The 20,906-nt window shown below is 41.2% G+C and overlaps 1 protein-coding gene across 3 annotated transcripts in view; it reads left to right on the forward strand.

Annotated features, from left to right (window-relative positions):
• PRPF40A (pre-mRNA processing factor 40 homolog A) overlaps positions 1-20,906 on the forward strand; it is a 68,179-nt gene that overhangs the window by 430 nt on the left and 46,843 nt on the right. For 2 of the 3 annotated variants that reach the window (XM_040357949.1, XM_040357947.1), the window contains exons 2-5: positions 11,211-11,288; positions 13,021-13,143; positions 14,855-14,941; positions 16,940-16,970. In XM_040357949.1, the coding sequence (XP_040213883.1) occupies positions 11,211-11,288; positions 13,021-13,143; positions 14,855-14,941; positions 16,940-16,970 (319 nt within the window). Of the gene's footprint in view, positions 1-81; positions 181-11,210; positions 11,289-13,020; positions 13,144-14,854; positions 14,942-16,939; positions 16,971-20,906 lie in introns of those variants that run through there. The other variant, XM_040357948.1, reaches the window with a different exon arrangement.

Genomic DNA, 20,906 nt, shown 5'->3' on the forward strand with positions numbered 1-20,906 from the left:
AGGCAGGCTGAGCAAAGCGCGCAGTTATTGGTAAAAGTCGCTCCGTGACGTCTCCGTTCTGCGCCTTTCCGCGCCCCCTTTGCCTGGTGGGTGACGTCAGTAGGCGCCGTCCTCCGCACTTCCTGTGCCGGGCACCAGTGCGCGTGTCCCTTGCTAGGAGGCCGAAGAGCGGGCGTCATGGTGAGAGAGCCTTGTGTGTTATTGTGTGTGAGATGAGGGGAGACTGGATGTGTGCTACCGGGACTCCGCATTTATTATACGATTAGCGGGCCGGTCCAGGCCTGGTGTATGAGAGCAGATAGGAATGAGTGGGGCGCGGGGTGCAACTACCACTAGCTGGGTGTCCTGATACACACAGCATGCTGGGAAATGTACACTAGGGGGCAATACACCCACCTTTATACTTCTATATATATGTCTCATCAGACCATAGAGTGTACTAAGGGAATGCACCTATACATTGTATAATATAGAGAGATCTGAGGACTGTGTCCTATACATTGTATATTATAGAGAGATCTGAGGACTGTGTCCTATACATTGTATAATATAGAGATCTGAGGACTGTGTCCTATACATTGTACATTATAGAGAGATGATCTGAGGACTGTGTCCTATACATTGTATATTATAGAGCGATGATCTGAGGACTGTGTCCTATACATTGTGTAATATAGAGAGATCTGAGGACTGTGTCCTATACATTGTGTAATATAGAGAGATCTGAGGACTGTGTCCTATACACTGTATATTATAGAGAGATGATCTGAGGACTGTGTCCCATACATTGTATATTATAGAGAGATGATCTGAGGACTGTGTCCTATACATTGTATATTATAGAGAGATGATCTGAGGACTGTGTCCCATACATTGTATATTATAGAGAGATCTGAGAACTGTGTCCTATACATTGTATATTATAGAGAGATGATCTGAGGACTGTGTCCTATACATTGTATTATATAGAGAGATGATCTGAGGACTGTGTCCTATACACTGTATATTATAGAGAGATGATCTGAGGACTGTGTCCTATACACTGTATATTATAGAGAGATGATCTGAGGACTGTGTCCCATACATTGTATAATGGAGAGATCTGAGGACTGTGTCCTATACATTGTATAATATAGAGAGATCTGAGGACTGTGTCCTATACACTGTATATTATAGAGAGATGATCTGAGGACTGTGTCCTATACACTGTATATTATAGAGAGATGATCTGAGGACTGTGTCCTATACACTGTATATTATAGAGAGATCAGAGGACTGTGTCCTATACATTGTATATTATAGAGAGATCAGAGGACTGTGTCCTATACATTGTATATTATAGAGAGATCAGAGGACTGTGTCCTATACATTGTATATTATAGAGAGATCAGAGGACTGTGTCCTATACATTGTATATTATAGAGAGATCAGAGGACTGTGTCCTATACATTGTATATTATAGAGAGATCAGAGGACTGTGTCCTATACATTGTATATTATAGAGAGATCAGAGGACTGTGTCCTATACATTGTATATTATAGAGAGATCTGAGGACTGTGTCCTATACACTATATTATAGAGAGATGATCTGAGGACTGTGTCCTATACATTCTATATTATAGAGAGATGATCTGAGGACTGTGTCCTATACATTGTATATTATAGAGAGGTGATCTGAGGACTGTGTCCTATACATTGTATTTTATAGAGAGATGATCTGAGGACTGTGTCCTATACACTGTATATTATAGCGAGATCTGAGGACTGTGTCCTATACATTGTATTTTATAGAGAGATGATCTGAGGACTGTGTCCTATACACTGTATATTATAGCGAGATCTGAGGACTGTGTCCCATACATTGTATTTTATAGAGAGATGATCTGAGGACTGTGTCCTATACACTGTATATTATAGAGAGGTGATCTGAGGACTGTGTCCCATACATTGTATAATATATAGAGAGATCTGAGGACTGTGTCCTATACATTGTATAATATATATAGAGAGATCTGAGGACTGTGTCCTATACATTGTATATTATAGAGAGATCTGAGGACTGTGTCCTATACATTGTATATTATAGAGAGATCTGAGGACTGTGTCCTATACACTGTATATTATAGAGAGATGATCTGAGGACTGTGTCCTATATATTGTATATTATAGAGAGATGATCTGAGGACTGTGTCCTATATATTGTATATTATAGAGAGGTGATCTGAGGACTGTGTCCTATACATTGTATTATATAGAGAGATGATCTGAGGACTGTGTCCTATACATTGTATATTATAGAGAGGTGATCTGAGGACTGTGTCCCATACATTGTATAATATATAGAGAGATCTGAGGACTGTGTCCTATACATTGTATAATATATAGAGAGGACTGTGTCCTATACATTGTATATTATAGAGAGATGATCTGAGGACTGTGTCCTATACACTGTATATTATAGAGAGATGATCTGAGGACTGTGTCCCATACATTGTATAATGGAGAGATCTGAGGACTGTGTCCTATACATTGTATAATATATAGAGAGGACTGTGTCCTATACATTGCATATTATAGAGAGATGATCTGAGGACTGTGTCCTATACACTGTATATTATAGAGAGATGATCTGAGGACTGTGTCCTATATTTTGTATTATATAGAGAGGTCTGAGGACTGTGTCCTATACACTGTATATTATAGAGAGATCTGAGGACTGTGTCCTATACATTGTATATTAGAGAGATCTGAGGACTGTGTCCTATACATTGTATAATATAGAGAGATCTGAGGACTGTGTCCTATACATTGTATAATATATAGAGAGGACTGTGTCCTATACATTGTATATTATAGAGAGGTGATCTGAGGACTGTGTCCCATACATTGTATAATATATAGAGAGATCTGAGGACTGTGTCCTATACATTGTATAATATATAGAGAGGACTGTGTCCTATACATTGTATATTATAGAGAGATGATCTGAGGACTGTGTCCTATACACTGTATATTATAGAGAGATGATCTGAGGACTGTGTCCTATACATTGTATTATATAGAGAGGTCTGAGGACTGTGTCCTATACATTGTATATTATAGAGAGATGATCTGAGGACTGTGTCCTATACACTGTATATTATAGAGAGATGATCTGAGGACTGTGTCCTATATTTTGTATTATATAGAGAGGTCTGAGGACTGTGTCCTATACACTGTATATTATAGAGAGATCTGAGGACTGTGTCCTATACATTGTATATTAGAGAGATCTGAGGACTGTGTCCTACACATTGTATAATATAGAGAGATCTGAGGACTGTGTCCTATACATTGTATATTATAGAGAAGTGACACTTCTGGTGACTTTCTTCCCCCGCCGTTGGCGGCGTTCACAAAGTGCGGCATAGTTCGCATGTGCAGAAGGGAACCGGCTGTGAAATCACAAGGCTTCACTGCTGGTTTCCCTTACAAGGAGTGGCGGCACCCGGGAGCCAATTGATGAATTGTCTGGGGTGCTGATGTTGTGGGATCTCCGGACAGGTAAGTGTCCTAATATTAGAAGTCAGCAGCTACAGTATTTGTAGCTGCTGACTTTGACGTTTTTGCTGGTGGGGGGGGGGGGGGGGGGGGCAGGAGCTCTGCTTTTAAGTTTATGCAAAGAGTCAATATTTGCAGTGTTGACTTCTTCTTTTTCAAGACATTTGCAAATCTCCCTGGCATGCTGTCAATCAACTTCTGGGCCTCATCCTGACTGATGGCAGCCCATTCTTGCGTAATCGATGCTTGGAGTTGGTCAGAATTGGTGTGGTTGTTCTGCTCACCCGCCACTTGAGGATGGACCACAAGTTCTCAATGGGATTAAGGTCTGGGGAGTTTCCTGGTCATTGACCCAAAATGTTTTTTTCCCCCAAGCCATTTAATTATAATTTTTGCCTTAAAGGAACACTAAAGGAACACTAAAGGTACAATTAAAAAAAAATAAAAATAACATACATGTTATACTTACCTCCACTGTGCAGATTGAGTGACCCGGATCCGTGTCTTCTGGGGTCCCTCGGCGGCTGTCTCGGCTCCTCCTCGCAAAAGCTTTCCACGTTCATGCGAGCTCCCTCGCATGGTGGAAAGCTTTTGCGAGCGCGCTCCTGTGATACAGCAGCGGCCATAGCCGCCGACTGCATCACTTGGCCCCGCCCCCCGGCGCGCCGCGTCATCCGCTGTGATTGACAGCAGCGCCAGCCAATGGCTGCGCTGCTATCAATCCGCCCAGCCTAGCCAATCAACGGCCAGGCTGGGAACCGAGCAAGATGACAAGCACGCGCCCGGGACTTTCGAACGGTGAGGTAAGTAAAACGGGGGCTCGGGGGGGGGGGGGGGGGGGGGCGGTGCTGTCAGATGTTTTTTTACCTTAATGCATAGGATGCATTAAGGTAAAAAAAACTTTTACCTTTACAAACCCTTTAAGGCAAGGTGCTCGATCATGCTGGAAAAGACATTGTTCTTCACCAAACTGTTCTTGGATGGTTGGGAGAAGTTGCTCTCGGAAGATGTTTTTGTACCATTCTTCATGGCGGTGTAATTAGGCAAAATTGTGAGTGAACCCCCCACTTCATTGGCTGAGAAGCAACCCCACACATGAATAGTCTCAGGATGCTTTACTGTTGGTATGACACAGGACTGATGGTAGCGCTCACCTTTTCTTTTCCGGATGCCCCGAACAATTGGAAAAGGGATTCATAGGAGAAAATGACTTTACCCCAGTCCTCGGCAGTCTAATCCCTGTACCTTTTGCAGAATATCAGTATGTCCCTGATGGTTTTCCTGTAGAGAAGTGGCTTCAAGTCCCTTCTTGGCATCAGACCATCCTCAGTCTTCTCACTGTGCATGCAGATGTACTCACACCTGCCAATCCTGAGCAAGCTCTGCACTGGTGGTGCCCCCGATCCCACCGCTGAATAAGATGTAGGAGAGACGGTCCTGGTGCTTGCTGGACTTTCTTGGGCACCCCGATGCCGCCTTCTCAACAGTAGAAACCTCTCTCCTTGAAGTTCTTAATGATCTGAAAAAAAGGTTGATTTAGGTGCAAACTTAGCAGCAATATCCTTGCCTGTGGTCCCCCTTTTTGTGCAAAGCAATGAAGACTTCACACATTTCCTTGTAGGTAAACATGTTTGACAGAGAAACAGTGATTTCAAGCCTTGTCCTCAACACTGACATCTGTGTTAATGAGAGAATCACTGACATGTCAGCTGGTCCTCTTTTGACAAGACTAAAATGCGGTGAAAAATTATTATACTCTTTTTTTTATTTTTTATGAGCTTAGTGGCTGTAAACCCTCACCTATACCCAGTGAAGTAAACCGCCTCAGATGATACAGAGATGAAACAAATCTTCCTACATAAGTTTTACATGTATATTTTTTAGAATTCTTACATAATGTTGGAATTTTTACTTCCTCATTCTGCAGTAGGAGTGGTGTCCTGGGCTTACACTGGGAGGCTTACACTGATTGGAGGAAATTCACACACTCCCATACCACTTAGGCAGAAGAACGAAGATACTTTCAGAGCTGTGCTGTGACAAGACAAGCTTTCTGCTAATCTATTTATAGCACCCACCCTGGCACAAATCTCAGGCTGACTTTATTTCCCATCTCGGAGAACTTGTCAGAAGTTATCATGCTGATAACAGAGAAATGAAACAGCGGAAAGATGCGGAACTTGATGCTTTGGAAAGAGATAAGTAAACGCTACAGATATGTCAAATTTTATGAATCGGGTTTACATTCACTTTTCATAGCAAATAGGGACTTTGCAATTCATCTGTTTTGCTCTTCAGAACTTTCTGACGTAAATGCAAATTGCCATAAAAAAAATGTACGTCTCATTCTTAAAACTTTTTTGGCCATGGCTGTATGGCTCATTACAAACCATGGAATATAAAGTGTACTAAGGGAATGCCGGGGATTGTGTGTTATAGATTGTACATTATTGGCAGCTGATCTCGGTGCCCCACACAGCAACTTGTATGCCTTGTTACAGGTTGTGGAGTATAAAATATATAGCTGCACCCGGCATGCTGTCAAATCTAAAATCTAGCGAGCAGAACTGTATGCTTTGTAGCTCAGGCATTTTATGACGCACAAAAGCATTTGTAAAGGTTCTGATTTATTTTTGTTTAACCGCAAACCGCTGTAGCTGTACGTCGGTACTTTGATGTAGAATACCAGGGTTATGGCTGCCATAAACTTGGTATTTTCTGCAGTGGCGGGCAGTCCTCTTTAGGGTAAAAGTGGTCTCTGCAGTGGATCTCTTTCTAAAGCACTATGTCCTGTAGCTGTCTCTTGTTCTGTTATTGGCATGATAACTTCTCACATGTTGTTCTCTGAGATGAGAGATAGAAGAAGTGTGTGTCGGGGAAGAGGGTGCTATGGATTAGCAGTCAGCTTGCCAAAAGAGAAGAGCTATGCACATTCCTTTCGCCTATGAGAGGGGAGGGGGTGTGCGTGCGCCTTTCCTCCAATTGGCTGTATGCCAATAATCCACTTCCAGGGCTAACCAGAAAGAGAAAAATATTTACTTTCTGCTATAAAACATTTTTCCCAAAATAATGTCAAACTAATTTATTCATCAGTTTGGGCCAATATATATTTTGCTTCATATTTTTGGTAAAAAATAATCCCAATTGGCGTATATCGATTGGTTTTGGGCAGAAATTATCACTTCTAGAAAATAGGGGATAGATTTTTTTTTCCTAGTAATGGCAGCGATCAGTGATTGATGCCACATTGCGGTGAACGGATCGGACACCTAACAGACATTTTTTTACATTTTTCAACCTGTGAAATTACTCCAGTAATCAATGCTAAGAATATGCACTGTTGTAATAATGACACTGGCAGGGAAGGGGTTACCATCAGGGGCGATAAAGGGGTTAAGACCCCTTTCACACTAAGGAGTTTTTCAGGCGCTACAGCGCTAAAAATAGCGCTGCTATACCGCCTAAAAAACTCCTCCACCGAGGGCTTTCACACTGAAGCGATGCACTGGCAGGAGAGAAAAAAAATCTCCTGTCAGCGGCATCTTTGGAGCGGTGAGAGGAGCGGCATGTATACCGCTCCTTCCCGTTGAAAACAATGGGAAACCGCGGCAATGCCGCCTGCAATGCGCCTCTATAGAGGCGCATTGCGGTATTAACCCTTTATCGCCGCTAGCGGGGGTTAATACCGCACTGCTAGCGGCAATCCTGACGGTATAACGCCGCTATTTTTAAGTTTACACTTGTAGTGCAAAGTGGATTTGCCTTTCCTAAATAACCCCCAATGTCTTCATTTTAGTGAAAATAAAACAAATTGCAAGCACTTCCTTTATATCACTTAAAGAGGAGGTTCACCCTAATACCATGTATATCTGACTAACTTCCTTACATTCGTAACAAGTATAGTCCGCAATTTTTTATTTTTTTATGCTTTACGTACCTTGTAATCCAAAACAAACGTCAGTGATCTGGGCGACCTCCCAGATGACAATCCCCCTAGGTATAGAAACGCCTATTCCCGCGGGGAGAAGTAGATTGAAAAGATGGATTACAAGGTATGTAAAGCATAAAAATAAAATTTCGGACTATATTTGTTACGAATGTAAGGAAGTTCATATATACATGTTATTAGGGTGAACCTCCGCTTTAAGCCTGTGTCAGTTTTTCAGGCGCACCCAATTGAACCCTCCAGTCTCTTTTCTATGGAGCGACAGGTGTAAACGGACATAGTTAATCTGGTTGAAACAAAACTCCATCCAGTTCAACCCACATAGACACGGTGGGGACAATAATCATTTGTTCCCCTGCAGATTTTGTAAGTTTGCCCACTTACAAAGAAATGAAGGGCCTATAATTTTATCATAGGTGTATTTTAAATGATAGAGACAGAATATTAACCAAAAATCCAGACAAAAACACATGATATAAATGTTATGAATTGAGTTGCAGTTATTTGAGTAAAAAAAGTATTTGATCCCCAAACCAAACACTACTTGGTGGAGAAACCCTTGTTGGCAAGCACACTGTACCTTGTAGTTGGTTCCAGGTTTGCACATATCTCAGGAGGGATTTTAGTCCACTCCTTTACAGATCTTCTCTAAATCCTTAAGGTTTATTGGCAACTAGAAGTTTCAGCTCCCTCCATACATTTTCTATAGGATTAAGGTCTGGTGACTGGCTAGGCCACTCCATGACCTTAATGTGCTTCTTTTTGAGCCACTCCTTTGTTGCCTTGGCGGTATGTTTTGGGTCATTTTCATGCTGGAACTCTAATCCATGACCCATCTTCAGGGAAGAAGGTTCTCTTACGCGATTTTATAATGCATGGACCCATCCATTGCCCCCCCCCCCCCCATGGCAACAACAACAAGTCTGTCCCCATGGCGGCATATTGTTACCAATGATTTGTTTGGTGACTGTGGTGCCAACTGCCTTGAGATCATTCACAAGCTCCTCCTTTGTAGTTCTGGGCTGATCCCTAATTTTTTTTCATGATCATCCTTGCCCCATGAGACAAAATCTTGCATGGAGCTCCAGACTGAGGGCGGTTGGTTATTTTGTATTTTTTTTTCTATTTGTGAATAATTGCCTCTCACCAAGCTTCTTGCTGATGGTCTTGTAGCCCATTCCAGCCTTGTGCAGGTCTACAATCTTGTCCCTGATGTTCTTTGATGGCTCTTTGGTCTTTCCCATGATGGTGAGATTTGAGTGGAAGAGAGATTCTGTGGACAGGTGTCTTTTATACACATAACGAGTTGTCATTAGGAGCACCTACTTAAATTGAGAGAACTAATCTGTGTACCACACGAGAGCCTACTGTAGCCAGAATTGGTGTTGGTTTGAAATCAAATTCTTAATTTACTCACTGAACTGAAACTCAACTTATAACATTTGTTTTATGTGTGTTCTGGATTTTTGGTTGATATTCTGTTTCTATCATTTAAAGGGGTTGTAAAGGTTTGTGTTTTTTCACCTGGCTGTCATGCCAACCCTCCTCCCCTGTTTTACCTTTCTTAGCCAGTTCACCTGCTCTGCGCGTCTAAGGCATCCTCTTTTCCATGGAGTCTTGGCATTGATTGGATAGATTAATGCCATTGGCTCCTGCTGCTGTCAATCAAATTCAATGATGCATCTGCTGGGGGCGGGGCCGAGTCATACACTTGGCCGCTATGGACACCGACTGTATGACACAGGAGCATGCCCACCCTTAGGAGAGATCTTCCCGGAGGGTTATCTATTGCGGGGAGGATCTGCCGTGGGACCCCAGAACAGCAGGATCGGGGCCACTCTGTGCAAAACGAACTGCACAGTGGAGGCAAGTATGACATGTTTAAAAAATATATATTATCTTTACAACCACTTTAAATTACACCTATGATTGCCCACTTACAAAGAAATGAAGGGTCTAACTTACTTTCCCCACTAAGGCTGCATTCACACCTAGGCGTACAAAATCGCGGCGTTTTGTCCCGTGAATTGCGGCATTTTGTACCGCGATTTGCGGCGACAAAACGCCGCGATTGTGAATGCAGCCTCACCCCCTCTATGGAGATGGTTCACATCTCCTATGCCGAACGCCGCCTGAAAAAAAGGTCCGGGACTTTTTTGCAGGCGTACGGCGTGGAGATGTGAACCATCTCATCTCCATAGAGGGCAATGTGTTTTCATCCCTCCAGCGTCTCGGGGCTGCTGCGGCGTCACACTACAGGCGACAAAACGCCTAGGTGTGAATGGGGGCTAACACTTCACCAGAGGAGATTGTTCTGTAAATAAATGCACAAAGAAATATGAAACTGTAAACATTCTGGTGTGCTTTCATGGTTCACACTGGTACACACGACTGTTGTATGACTGTCATCCTACTTTGCACTGCAACATCGGTCCCACTCCCATCTGACTTGAATGAACAAGATAAGATTTTGCTCCGACTTTGAGATAGTCTGACTTGTCCTTTTGACCAATCAAAACAATCCCAGCGTGAGAAATTCCTTTTACTGCTGTAATCACAAATTCGGATGTCACAAGTCGTATGTTTGGGACAAGGGTCTGACTTCAATGATATTAAATGGGCTGAAATAGGACCAAGGTAGTGCAGGAACCTTTTTTCAAAGTCGGTCTAACTTGCGTTGGACCAGTAAAAGAGGAACTGCAGTCTGCTCACATAATTTGTAATAAGAATATCTTTGCCATTCTGAAGCTTCCCTCCCAATCACTTTGCATAATATTTTATATATACTGTGATTCTATACTTGCCAAATATGCTGCAGAAATCTCCCTCCTCCAAGTCTGGCTGCAGCCATTTTAACTGTGGGCAGCTGATGCTGCTGCCTGTACACTTCCTGGATTTACAGACACACAGAGGGGCAGTTTTCATTGGCCCTCTTATGACTCACCCCCCCCCCCCCCCCCCCCTCCTGCCAAACTCTCTCTCATGAGTGAGAGCGAGCGCTGTGCATGATGTCATATGCCTAATGACCAGACAAAAAGCAAGTGGGCTGTATAAGGTATTTACTGGCAGAGAAAAAAAAAGTTAAAATAAGGGCAGAAGATTTAATAGATGGAAAGATTAAATAATGACTGAAGGTCTGCTTTAAAACGTCTCTTTTTTTTTTTTTTGTCCGCAGCAGAATCGGTTTGCATCGGTCACCCATGCGATCCGATTCCTGTCCGAGTTTCCAGATCACACTGCGATATGTATGGGGGTGTCATTTTAACTGACACTCCCAGCACTTCGCATAGGGCAGTGTGAACTTCTGCCGGAAAACATGCGATGTGGGAACCTGCAGTGGATTCGCAGGGTTCCCGCATCGCAGCAGTGTGAACCGGCCCCTATGGTGGGTTCTGTGACGGCTTGTAGTAGCATTTTAGAAGCTTACACGAAAGTTTAGGAGCATTAGTGTTTTTACAGTACATGGGGAAAAAAACGCTGGGGGGGGGGAGCTTTTATATATTTTTTTTCCTCCTCTTACACCTGTGTGATCTGTATTGTAGTAGTATGCTCTGCAAAAGTGCTCATTCACTTTCCTACGTCCGGGTCATACAGCTTAGACTAGTAAAGCACTCCTGAAAGTGTTTATACAAGAAACCATGATAGAAGTATGATTTGACAATGAAACACACCTCATCCTTGTAAAGCTCACCTACATAAACAATCTGTGTGCAATTCTTTCAGGCATCTGGCGATGGTACAAATGGACCAAGTCAGCCGGGACTTTTTCCAAATGGATCTCGCATGATGAGAGGGCAATTTGTAAGTAATCTCAATTTTTTGTTTTCATGGGTGATAAGAAGGCCTTTTTATTAACCCCAAAAAATACAAGATCTCTACAGATTTTTTTATTTTATTTATTTTTGTTCGGTATTTTCTTTGTATTTGTGTGTGTGTGTGTGTGTGTGTGTAAAAATATATATATATATATATATATATATATATATATATATATATATATATATATATATATATATATATATATATATATATATATATATATATATATATATATATATATATATATTAAATATTGTGTGTGTGTGTGTAAAATATATAGGGCTGCAACTAACGATTATTTTCATAATCGATTTTTGTTTTGATTAATCGGATAATAGCCTTAAAAAAAAAAATAGCATTTTTACATTTTTTTGGACCAATTTGTTGTTTTGCAGATTACAAAACACAAATTGTTGCAAAAACACATTCCATGCTTTTCTGCAGCTTCTCCATTGAGGTATATTGAAACAAAAAAATAGCACCGTTTTGTGTTAACTCCTTGCCCTTTCCAAATACACAGCAGCTGACAAAAAAATCATGGATGTGAACGTATCCCATAGGAAAACATGTAAATGAACTGTGTTTTTGCAAAAAGCACCAAAAAACAGAGGCGTGAACCCGGTCTGAAATGTTTAGTAACATAATGGGGTTAAAAAAACAAATAAGTACAAAAAGAGCAAATAATCGCTACTGTAAGGGGTTCATTTTTTTTACTGTGGGACAGTGAAAGTTATATTTACAGTAGCGATTTTGCTTTTTTGTACTACAAAGGGGTAATTTTAGTTTTTTTATATTTGAATGAGATGCGTTTGTAATTAAAAACAGAGGTTTAGTTGCATGCATTTGCAAATACCTGTTTAAGCTGCAGGCCAACGTCAAGGCACTCCGTGTACTGCAGTCCTAGCTATGATTTTAAAGCCTCCTAATAAGGAGCATAGGCGTGCTAATCAATAGATAGGTGGTATTTTAGTTTTTTTTAACCCCATTATGTTACTGGCCGATTAATCGATTATGAAAATTGTAATCAATTAATTTTATAATCGATTAGTTGTTTCGGCCCTATATATTGCATTTATATTTTTTAGCATTAAAAGCATTAGTGTAAAGGCAGTGGTTTATTACAATAGAGACTGGGCAGCTGAAGCCCGGTCTTTATTGCTTTTTCAGACGAGGTTAACCTGTAAGCAGACTCTCACTGGTTTGGATGGGTTCTCCTGGTAAAGTACTACTTTCATAAAATCTGTCTGATTGTATTTTTCTTTGAGTCACCAACTCAAAATTATGCAAACCATAGAAGTCTAGGTAAAGTCGGAATTGGTCAATGACACAAGTATTTAAGCAAAAAGGTCAGAATGACGGACAACTAGCTTTTTCAGGGGGAGCAATGAATGATAGGCTCTATGTATGCTGATGACTAGGGATGAGCTCCGGTGTGTTCGCACACACCATGTGCAGAGCCCGCCAGGAAGTTGGCACTGTGCTGCGCTAATTTAATTGCAGGCAGTGAGACATTTCCCGATCTCTGCAGCCATGCATCGGGGAATGTCTCCCTGCCTGTGATTAGCGCAGTGCCGTGCCTAATTCATTGCGGGCTCTTTATGTGGATTGTGCGAACACGCCGGAGCTCATTCCTACTGATAACAGGTTTCCAAAATGGGAACATTGCATTTGTTTTGTAAACGTTAATTTTTTATTTATTTTTTATCTTTACCAGATGAACCCCGTTGCCCATTTTGCAAGCATGGGAATGGGTGGCTTACCCCCAAGACCAAATCTGGGGCCACCAGGCATGATCCCACCTTTGATGGGACCGATGGGTGCTCATCAAATGGGACAGGTAATGTAATGAGATTTTATTGAACTTTGTTAGTGGACGGTATTTAAAGGCCATATTCCATATCAGTGCTTTGTCTTCTGGTACAGCTTATACTTGGTTACTCTAGGTTGTAATACTAATTGCAGGACCTTTTAGTAAATGAGCGTGCTGGGCAGACTTGTACAAGTAAGTGATCTTTGCAATGAGTTTACCAAAAATGGAAATATTGCAGAATATACAGCCTCATGCTACATAACTAAGCTCCATTTCATGCTGAATAAACTAAATTATTAATGTATCTTAAATGGAAAACTATCTTAGTTCAGCTTGCCTGTCGCTCCTTTTGTCTCCAGCCTCATTATTGTACATTGAATCAGCATTAGCACCCCTTTAAGACTACTTGCACGCTGACAGCGCCGGCCGCTAGCGCTAAAGTTCTGATAGTTTTTTTCATCGCTTTTGCAACGCTTTTTGGCCGCCAGCGGGGTGGTTTTTAGCTAAAAAAAAGGACAGAAAGTGCTGTTTTGCGACGTATTCAAATCGCTTTTCAAGCATTTTGGAATAGCTGCCCATTCATTGGAATGGGCAGGGCGTTTTGGGAGCGCTAAATACAGCACTCCCAAACCGCCCCAAAGATGCTGCTTGCAGGACCTTTTGTAATGTCCCAAAAGCGCACCGCCCCAGTGTGAGAAGACAATGAATGGGAGGTGGTTTTCATGCGCTTTGCAGAGGCTATTTCTAGCGCTAAAGCACCTGTTAAACGCCTTAGTGTGAAAGTAGCCTACGTAAACCAGGAGGTGACGGGCAAACTGCATACATATACAGTATAGTTCAACTGTGTACTTTGTCATTTAAGTGTAATTCCAGGCAAACAACTGTGTGATCCTTCTCCCCACCTGTACCTGTGCTATATGTTCTGCAGCTGGTTCTTTTTTTTCTATTGGCTAACCTTAAAGTGGTTCAAAAGCCTCAGGTTTTTTTTTTTTACCTTTTCATGTATTGAGGTAAAAAACCTTCTCTGCTGCAGTATCCCCCAACCCCCCTTTATTCTTACCTGAGCCTGATCTGATCCAGCGAAGTGCATGAGAGCAGCGGCTCCCACCGCTGTCTCACTTCTCATTGGTCAGATTGATGGCATTGGCTCCTGCTACTGTCAAAACGCATTCAAAGCGCACATCAAGTGTGCTTCAAACTTGTTTCAAATACATGTAAACATGCAGTCATAATGTGCAGTTTCTGGTGTGAACTAAGGGGTTGGTTTACTAAAACTGGAGAGTGCAAACTCTGGTGCAGCTCTGCATAGAAATAATCGGCTTTCAGTGTTTTGTTTATTTATAAAAAATTAAAAAAAAGATTAACTGAACAAGCTAAAGTTAGAAGCTGATTAGCTAACATGCAGAGTTGTGCCAGATTGTGTGCTCTCCCATTTTAGGAAATCAACCCCAACAGGTCTGACAAGTCCTCCGTCTGAGTTGGAAATAGAGCTTTGCAATGAACACCGCTCATGGCGCAGTGGGGAGGTGTGTCAGACCTGTGAATAGAGGTCACTGCTTCCACACAGAGAGCAAGGGTCCCAAACATATTATATCACCTCTTTTTGTGATGCCTTTTGATTCATTGGATTACCTGGCTCTGGGAATTTACTTAACCCTGTGAAAATGTTGTTTATTTTCTTTGTTGGTAAAATTGTATTCCGTCTTCCACCATCTTATAACATGTTTGTGGTGTTTAGATGGCTCCAATGATTCCTCCCCTCATTCCTGGAATGATGATGCCAACACATGTGGCACCGGGTACGATGCCTGGCAGCATGCAGGTGGTATGTATACAAGTTTTGTGGCTTTTTAATTTACTGCATATTAATGTTACAATTTTATGCTGTAGACCAGGGGTGTCAAATTTGATTTCATCACGAGCCACATCAGCATTATGGTTGCCCTCAAAGTACCAGTTGTATCCATTAGACTAGATGTCCAGAGCACCAGTGATACATGCATACAAATACTTTTTTTTTTTTTTTTTATTCCTAAGCGACTGACAATAGGGAGAATATACATTTGAACATACAGCACGCAGCACTTTATTCGATTTAACACCATGCAATATCTTTCTATCACCTGAGGATTCGTTTGGCAACAGACTTTTCTCTTGAGTGTCAATTTACACTAATAAGACTTGGTTTTAACATCACAGTTTTGAATCTGTTTGGCACGGTAGCCTGAGCTACTTATCACTATTACTCAGCCCAGGACTTACAGGACTTTTTTACTCCAGTAATCATAGGTGTTTTGTATATATTTGTATATTTATATTATCAAGTATGTATCACATTTACTAATTGGCACACCTATTCCAACATATTTTCTAATAGGGAGAATATATTAGAGGTTTACAACCCAACCTTTATACTTTTATCGCTGTTCCATTAAGTTCTCCATGTGCATTTAACCACTTAAGGACCAGACCAATATGCTGCCTAAAGACCCAAGGTGTTTTTACAGTTCGGGACTGCGTCGCTTTAACAGACAATTGCGCGGTCGTGCGACGTGGCTCCCAAACAAAATTGGCGTCCTTTTTTCTTCACAAATAGAGCTTTATTTTGGTGGTATTTGATCACATCTGCAGTTTTTAGTTTTTGCGCTATAAACAAAAATAGAGCGACAATTTTGAAAAAAAAACAATATTTTTTACTTTTTGCTATAATAAATATCCCCCAAAAACATATATGAATTATTATTATTTTTTCCTCAGTTTAGGCCGATACGTATTCTTCTACCTATTTTTGGTAAAAAAAATCGCAATAATCGTTTATCGGTTGGTTTGCGCAAAATTTATAGTGTTTACAAAATAGGGGATAGTTTTATTGCATTATTTTTTTTTTTTTACTACTAATGGCGGAGATCAGCGATTTTTTTTTTTCGTGACTGCGACATTATGGCGGACAATTTTGACACATTTTTGGGACCATTGTCATTTTCTCAGCAAAAAATGCATTTAAATTGCATTGTTTATTGTTAAAATGACAGTTGCAGTTTGGGAGTTAAACACAGGGGGCGCTGTAACATTTAGGGTTCACCTAGTGTGTGTTTACAACTGTAGAGGGGTGTGGCTGTAGGACTGACATTATCGATCGAGTCTCCCTAATAAAAGGGATCACTCGATCGATGCGCCGCCACAGTGAAGCACGGGGAAGCCGTGTTTACATACGGCTCTCCCCGTTCTTCAGCTCCGGGGAGCGATCGCGACGAGGCGGCTATAAACGAATAGCTGCGCTGTCGTCCCGGATCGCTCCCCGAGGGAACCCGACCGCCGCATGTACCGGTGTACCGGGGGGGGGGGGGGTCCCGATCGGACCCCCGACCCACGTCAAGCAGAGCACGTACAGGTACGTACATGTGCCTGTCCGTGCCATTCTGCTGACGTATATGTACATAAGGAGGTCGGCAAGTGGTTAAAGTGGAGGTTCATGTCAACTGGTAGTGTCAAATGCGGCTTTCCATTTAAAGTGATGGTGAACCCTTAATTGTAAAACGACCCATTCAGTTTAAAATTGAAATGAAAGGCAAACAGTTTGCGTATTGAGAGATGTGTGTATATATATATCTGGAGGTATCCAGTACCTCTATCTAGAAGGTACTGGATAACGTGTGTGTGTTCCTCTGAATGCAATGGCTTTTGCAGATCATTGTATATGACATTTTTTATGTGTATTTGTTTATAAAGCTGTGGCATTTATGGAATATTTGTCATCTTTGCACAAATAATGGCTTTGATTTACCATTAATTACATATTAAATTTCTTAATTTGTTTTAACAGCCAGGTGTGAACAGCTTGGATCCTACACTTGGTATGTGACCTTACTTGTACAGTATTTTTGTATTTCATACCATTAGATTTCATGTTTGCAAGCACAGAACTGCAGAAGTTGTATGTACCAATGTTTATCTCACTCCTGTTTGATGCAAGGAAAATCACATTGGTGTCTTTATTAAATATGTGCATATGCATCCTAACCACTTGCTGACCGTCTATCTATAAATATGTCATACTTTTGATGTTAAATACTTGGCTAGCTATCACTACCCCTGGTATCTTTACAGCAGATGGACAGCCTTCAGATAAAGTGGTCCCTGCTGCGGATTTGCCACAGGCTTTTATAGGCCGCGGGAGAGGGTCCCCACTCCCACCACTTTTCGATGGTTCCAGAGCTTACTGGGGCATTCGATAACCGATCGGGCGCGGTCAATGGCTGGGCAGGAAGCTGAGTGGGGTCAAGATAGCCCCCACTCAGCTCTATGCCCTTGGATGACCGGAGAGACATCTGTTGTCACTTCTAAATGCTGTAAACGGTGTTCAAAACACACACGAGGTATTGCTGCGATCATTGGGGCAGATCAATAATTCTAGCAATAGACCTCTAACTCTGAACAGGTAACCTGTAAAAAAAAAAAAAAAACGAAAGCGTCGCCTATGGGGATTTTTAAGTACCGTATTTTGGCACCATTATGTGAGCTTGCGCAATTTTAAAGCGTGACATGTTTGGTATCTATTTAGGTACTCGATGTAACATCATCTTTCACATTATACCAAAAAAGTGGGTTAACTTTAATGGTGGGTTTTTATTTATTTTTTAAAATGTTTATTTTTAATTCATTAACCGCCCAATGACATTGCAGTCTTTTGAGTGGGAAAATCTGAATGATGCCTGCAGTTACAGGCATCATTCAGATATCTTCTCGTACAGCAGGCGATTCCGGCGCTGTAAAAACAATCATAGCGGCTGTTCAGCCGATTAATTGTTTTTACAGGGCGGCAGAAAGGGACATGGCCCGTGCAATTGGCGAGCTGGAGAGGGAATCTGCTGGTGGTGGAAGTTCACCATAGAGAATGCCGCGAGCCAGATGGTCTCTGGCAGTCTCCATGATTATTTTTTTTGGGGGCGATAGAGTGGGAAGTGATTAGAACACCTGTCGGTTTTTGTTGCTGTCTATGCCCATTAGGGAGATTCATTCTCTGTTTGTCCTGTTTACAATTATCAGTGAAAGTAAAAAAAAAAAAAAAAGAAGTTGAAAATTTTCCAATGGGGACACTAATTCTGGTGACCTGGGGGTCCCTAAGGAATTTCCTTAATTTGCAGGGGTTAACTGTCTGGCTGTGGGACTGGGACATACATCTGGGACAGAGATGGTGAAAAAAGAAAGGGGTTATAACTAGGGTTGCCACCTCATCCCTTTAAACCTGAACACATGAATTACACCGGTTCTGAGGCTAATTTAAAGTGGAGTTCCACCCATTTTTTTATGTTTGTCTGTGCTGCATGCTCTAATCTCATAGTGTTCAGAATGGACAATTTTTATTTATTTTGTTGCTTGTAAATACCTTTATTTTGTAGTCCTTCATTACTTCCTCCTCCTTATTTGCCTAGGCTATTTGCAAGGGTTTCTGGGATAGGCATCATGTTTCCCAGTAGTCCTTGCAAACCTGACTGAAGCCTATTACATTGCTTGTGCACTGAGCATGTGCGAGATATGCAAAGCTGAAATCCAGGAAGTCATACAGTCTGGCTTCATGATGTCCACACTTAAGATGGCCACGGTCTATTTCTAGATTATAAACTATCTAAATGCTGTAACAACCTAACAAAACGGACCTTAGTTTACAGACTAACTTTACTAGACTACATTAAGCTTGTGTATTACAGGGGTATTTATATTTAAAAAGTGAAATTGTGGGTGGAACTCCCCTTTAATGCAGGAAAGACACAAAGTGAGTTTAATTACCACCTTAATCAGCCACAGAACCTGTGTAATTAATATGTGTTCGAGTTTAAAGGGATGAGGTGGCAACCCTAGTTATAACCCTCCCTTGCTCTAACCAAAAAAAATGTTGCCTAAGTTTTTCAGGTCATTGACTTGTATATGATTTAAAAGATAAGTTCACCTTTTGTAAAATGTTACACCCATATGCATCTTTTCTGCATCAAATTTTTTTTTTTTAGCACAGTATTATACTGCAACATAGCAAAACGCACCAGAATGGAGTGTGGTGTGAACTGTTCACAAAAAAGCACTCTGGATGCATTCCAGATTTGTTTTTGTGGTGTGAACTGGCCCTAAAACTATTGGATCAGCATAACAACCAGGCAGTTAGCATTTTTAGGAGCACACCAATGAGCTCCTCCATATTCTCTCGGCACAGGTTTTCTTTGAACTAAACATACATGACCTTGCTAATGTATACAGCTTGCTGAATAGTAAAGCATAGACAAATATACAGTTGTATGAAATGTGTAGTAATGAATAAGTAGGCTGTTTTTGTCATTCCTGACTTTTTATAAATGGCTTCCATAACAGCCTGCCAAGTGCCTTTCACCTTTTTCTCCTTGCTAGAAATCTGGATTACATAAGCTATTTCTATAATCAATGCACTTTACTTTCTAATCACAAGGTCTTGATTTTTCTTAAAACTCCACAGCTTAGGCTGGGTTCACACTACGGTTTTCCCGTCCGTCAGCCGCATACGATTTATATGGAAAACCGTATGCGGCTGAAACGGACGGGAACGTATGGAACCGCACATATGTGCGTTTTCCATTGACATTAATGTTAAAGGAAAACGTATGCGGTTGCCATACTGTTTTAAAAACGACCGCAAAACCGTGGTTGAACACGGTTTTGCGTACGTTTAAAAAACGTTTTGCCAGCAAATCGTACGCACCCGGATGCATCTGAGTGCATACGATTTGCAATGCATTGTCTATCTATACGTTTTCCCGTCCGTGCCCGTACGTTTTCAATACTGAAATCGTATGCGGCTGACGGACGGGAAAACCGTAGTGTGAACCCAGCCTTAGAAATATAGCCTTATGCCGCGTACACATGATTTTTCGGCATGAAAAAAACAGTTTTTAAAAAATTTAATTTAAAATGATCATGTGTGGGCTTCACATCATTTTTCGGCTTTGAAAAAAATTTGGGGACGTTTTTCAGAACATGCTGCATTTTTTAACGTTTTAAACAATGTTGTTTTTCTGGTTGTAAAAAAATGATCGTGTGTGTGTGTGTGTGGGCTAAAACGATTTTTTAAACCCACGCATGCTCAGAAGCAAGTTATGAGACGGGGGCGCTCGTTCTGGTAAAACTACCGTTCATAATGGAGTAAGCGCATTTATCACGCTGTAACAGACAGGAAAGTGCGAATCGTCTTTTACTAACACAAAATCAGCTAAAGCGGCCCAAGGGTGGCGTCATCCGCATGGAACTTCCCCTTTATAGTGCCGTTGTACGTCACGTGCTTGGCTAGAGCATTTTTAAAAACCGATGGTGTGTGGGCAACGTCGTTTTAATGATGAAGTTGGAAAAACTTTGTTTTTTCTACATGTGTGTACGCGGCATCACTTGTCACTTATTCTACGCAAATGAAAGCTATATATTGTATATAAAAACAACTACGATTTTATTAACTCATTTGAAAGAACATATCGCTATCATCCGTATCATTAGCAATATGACATTTTAACACCTCACAAAAACAAAGAATCCGTTCCTTTCAGAGAGGTCTACGTGTTTTGCGGAGAAACTGCTTCTTCAGGACCCAAAAGGATTTGCTTATTGAGAAAGCTTATTCACAATCATAAAAAAAAATCTACAAAAGAGATTAAAGTGGAGTTCCACCCTGAAAAAAGTTTTTTTTTCCCAAAACCCCCCAAAAAAAGATTAAAAAAAAAAATGTATACTTGCCAGAAATAGCGGTTGCTATGCGAAAGTCCGTAATCTGCCTCTTC

Source organism: Rana temporaria, chromosome 6, assembly GCF_905171775.1.
Source record: "Rana temporaria chromosome 6, aRanTem1.1, whole genome shotgun sequence".
Lineage (NCBI taxonomy): Eukaryota > Metazoa > Chordata > Amphibia > Anura > Ranidae > Rana > Rana temporaria.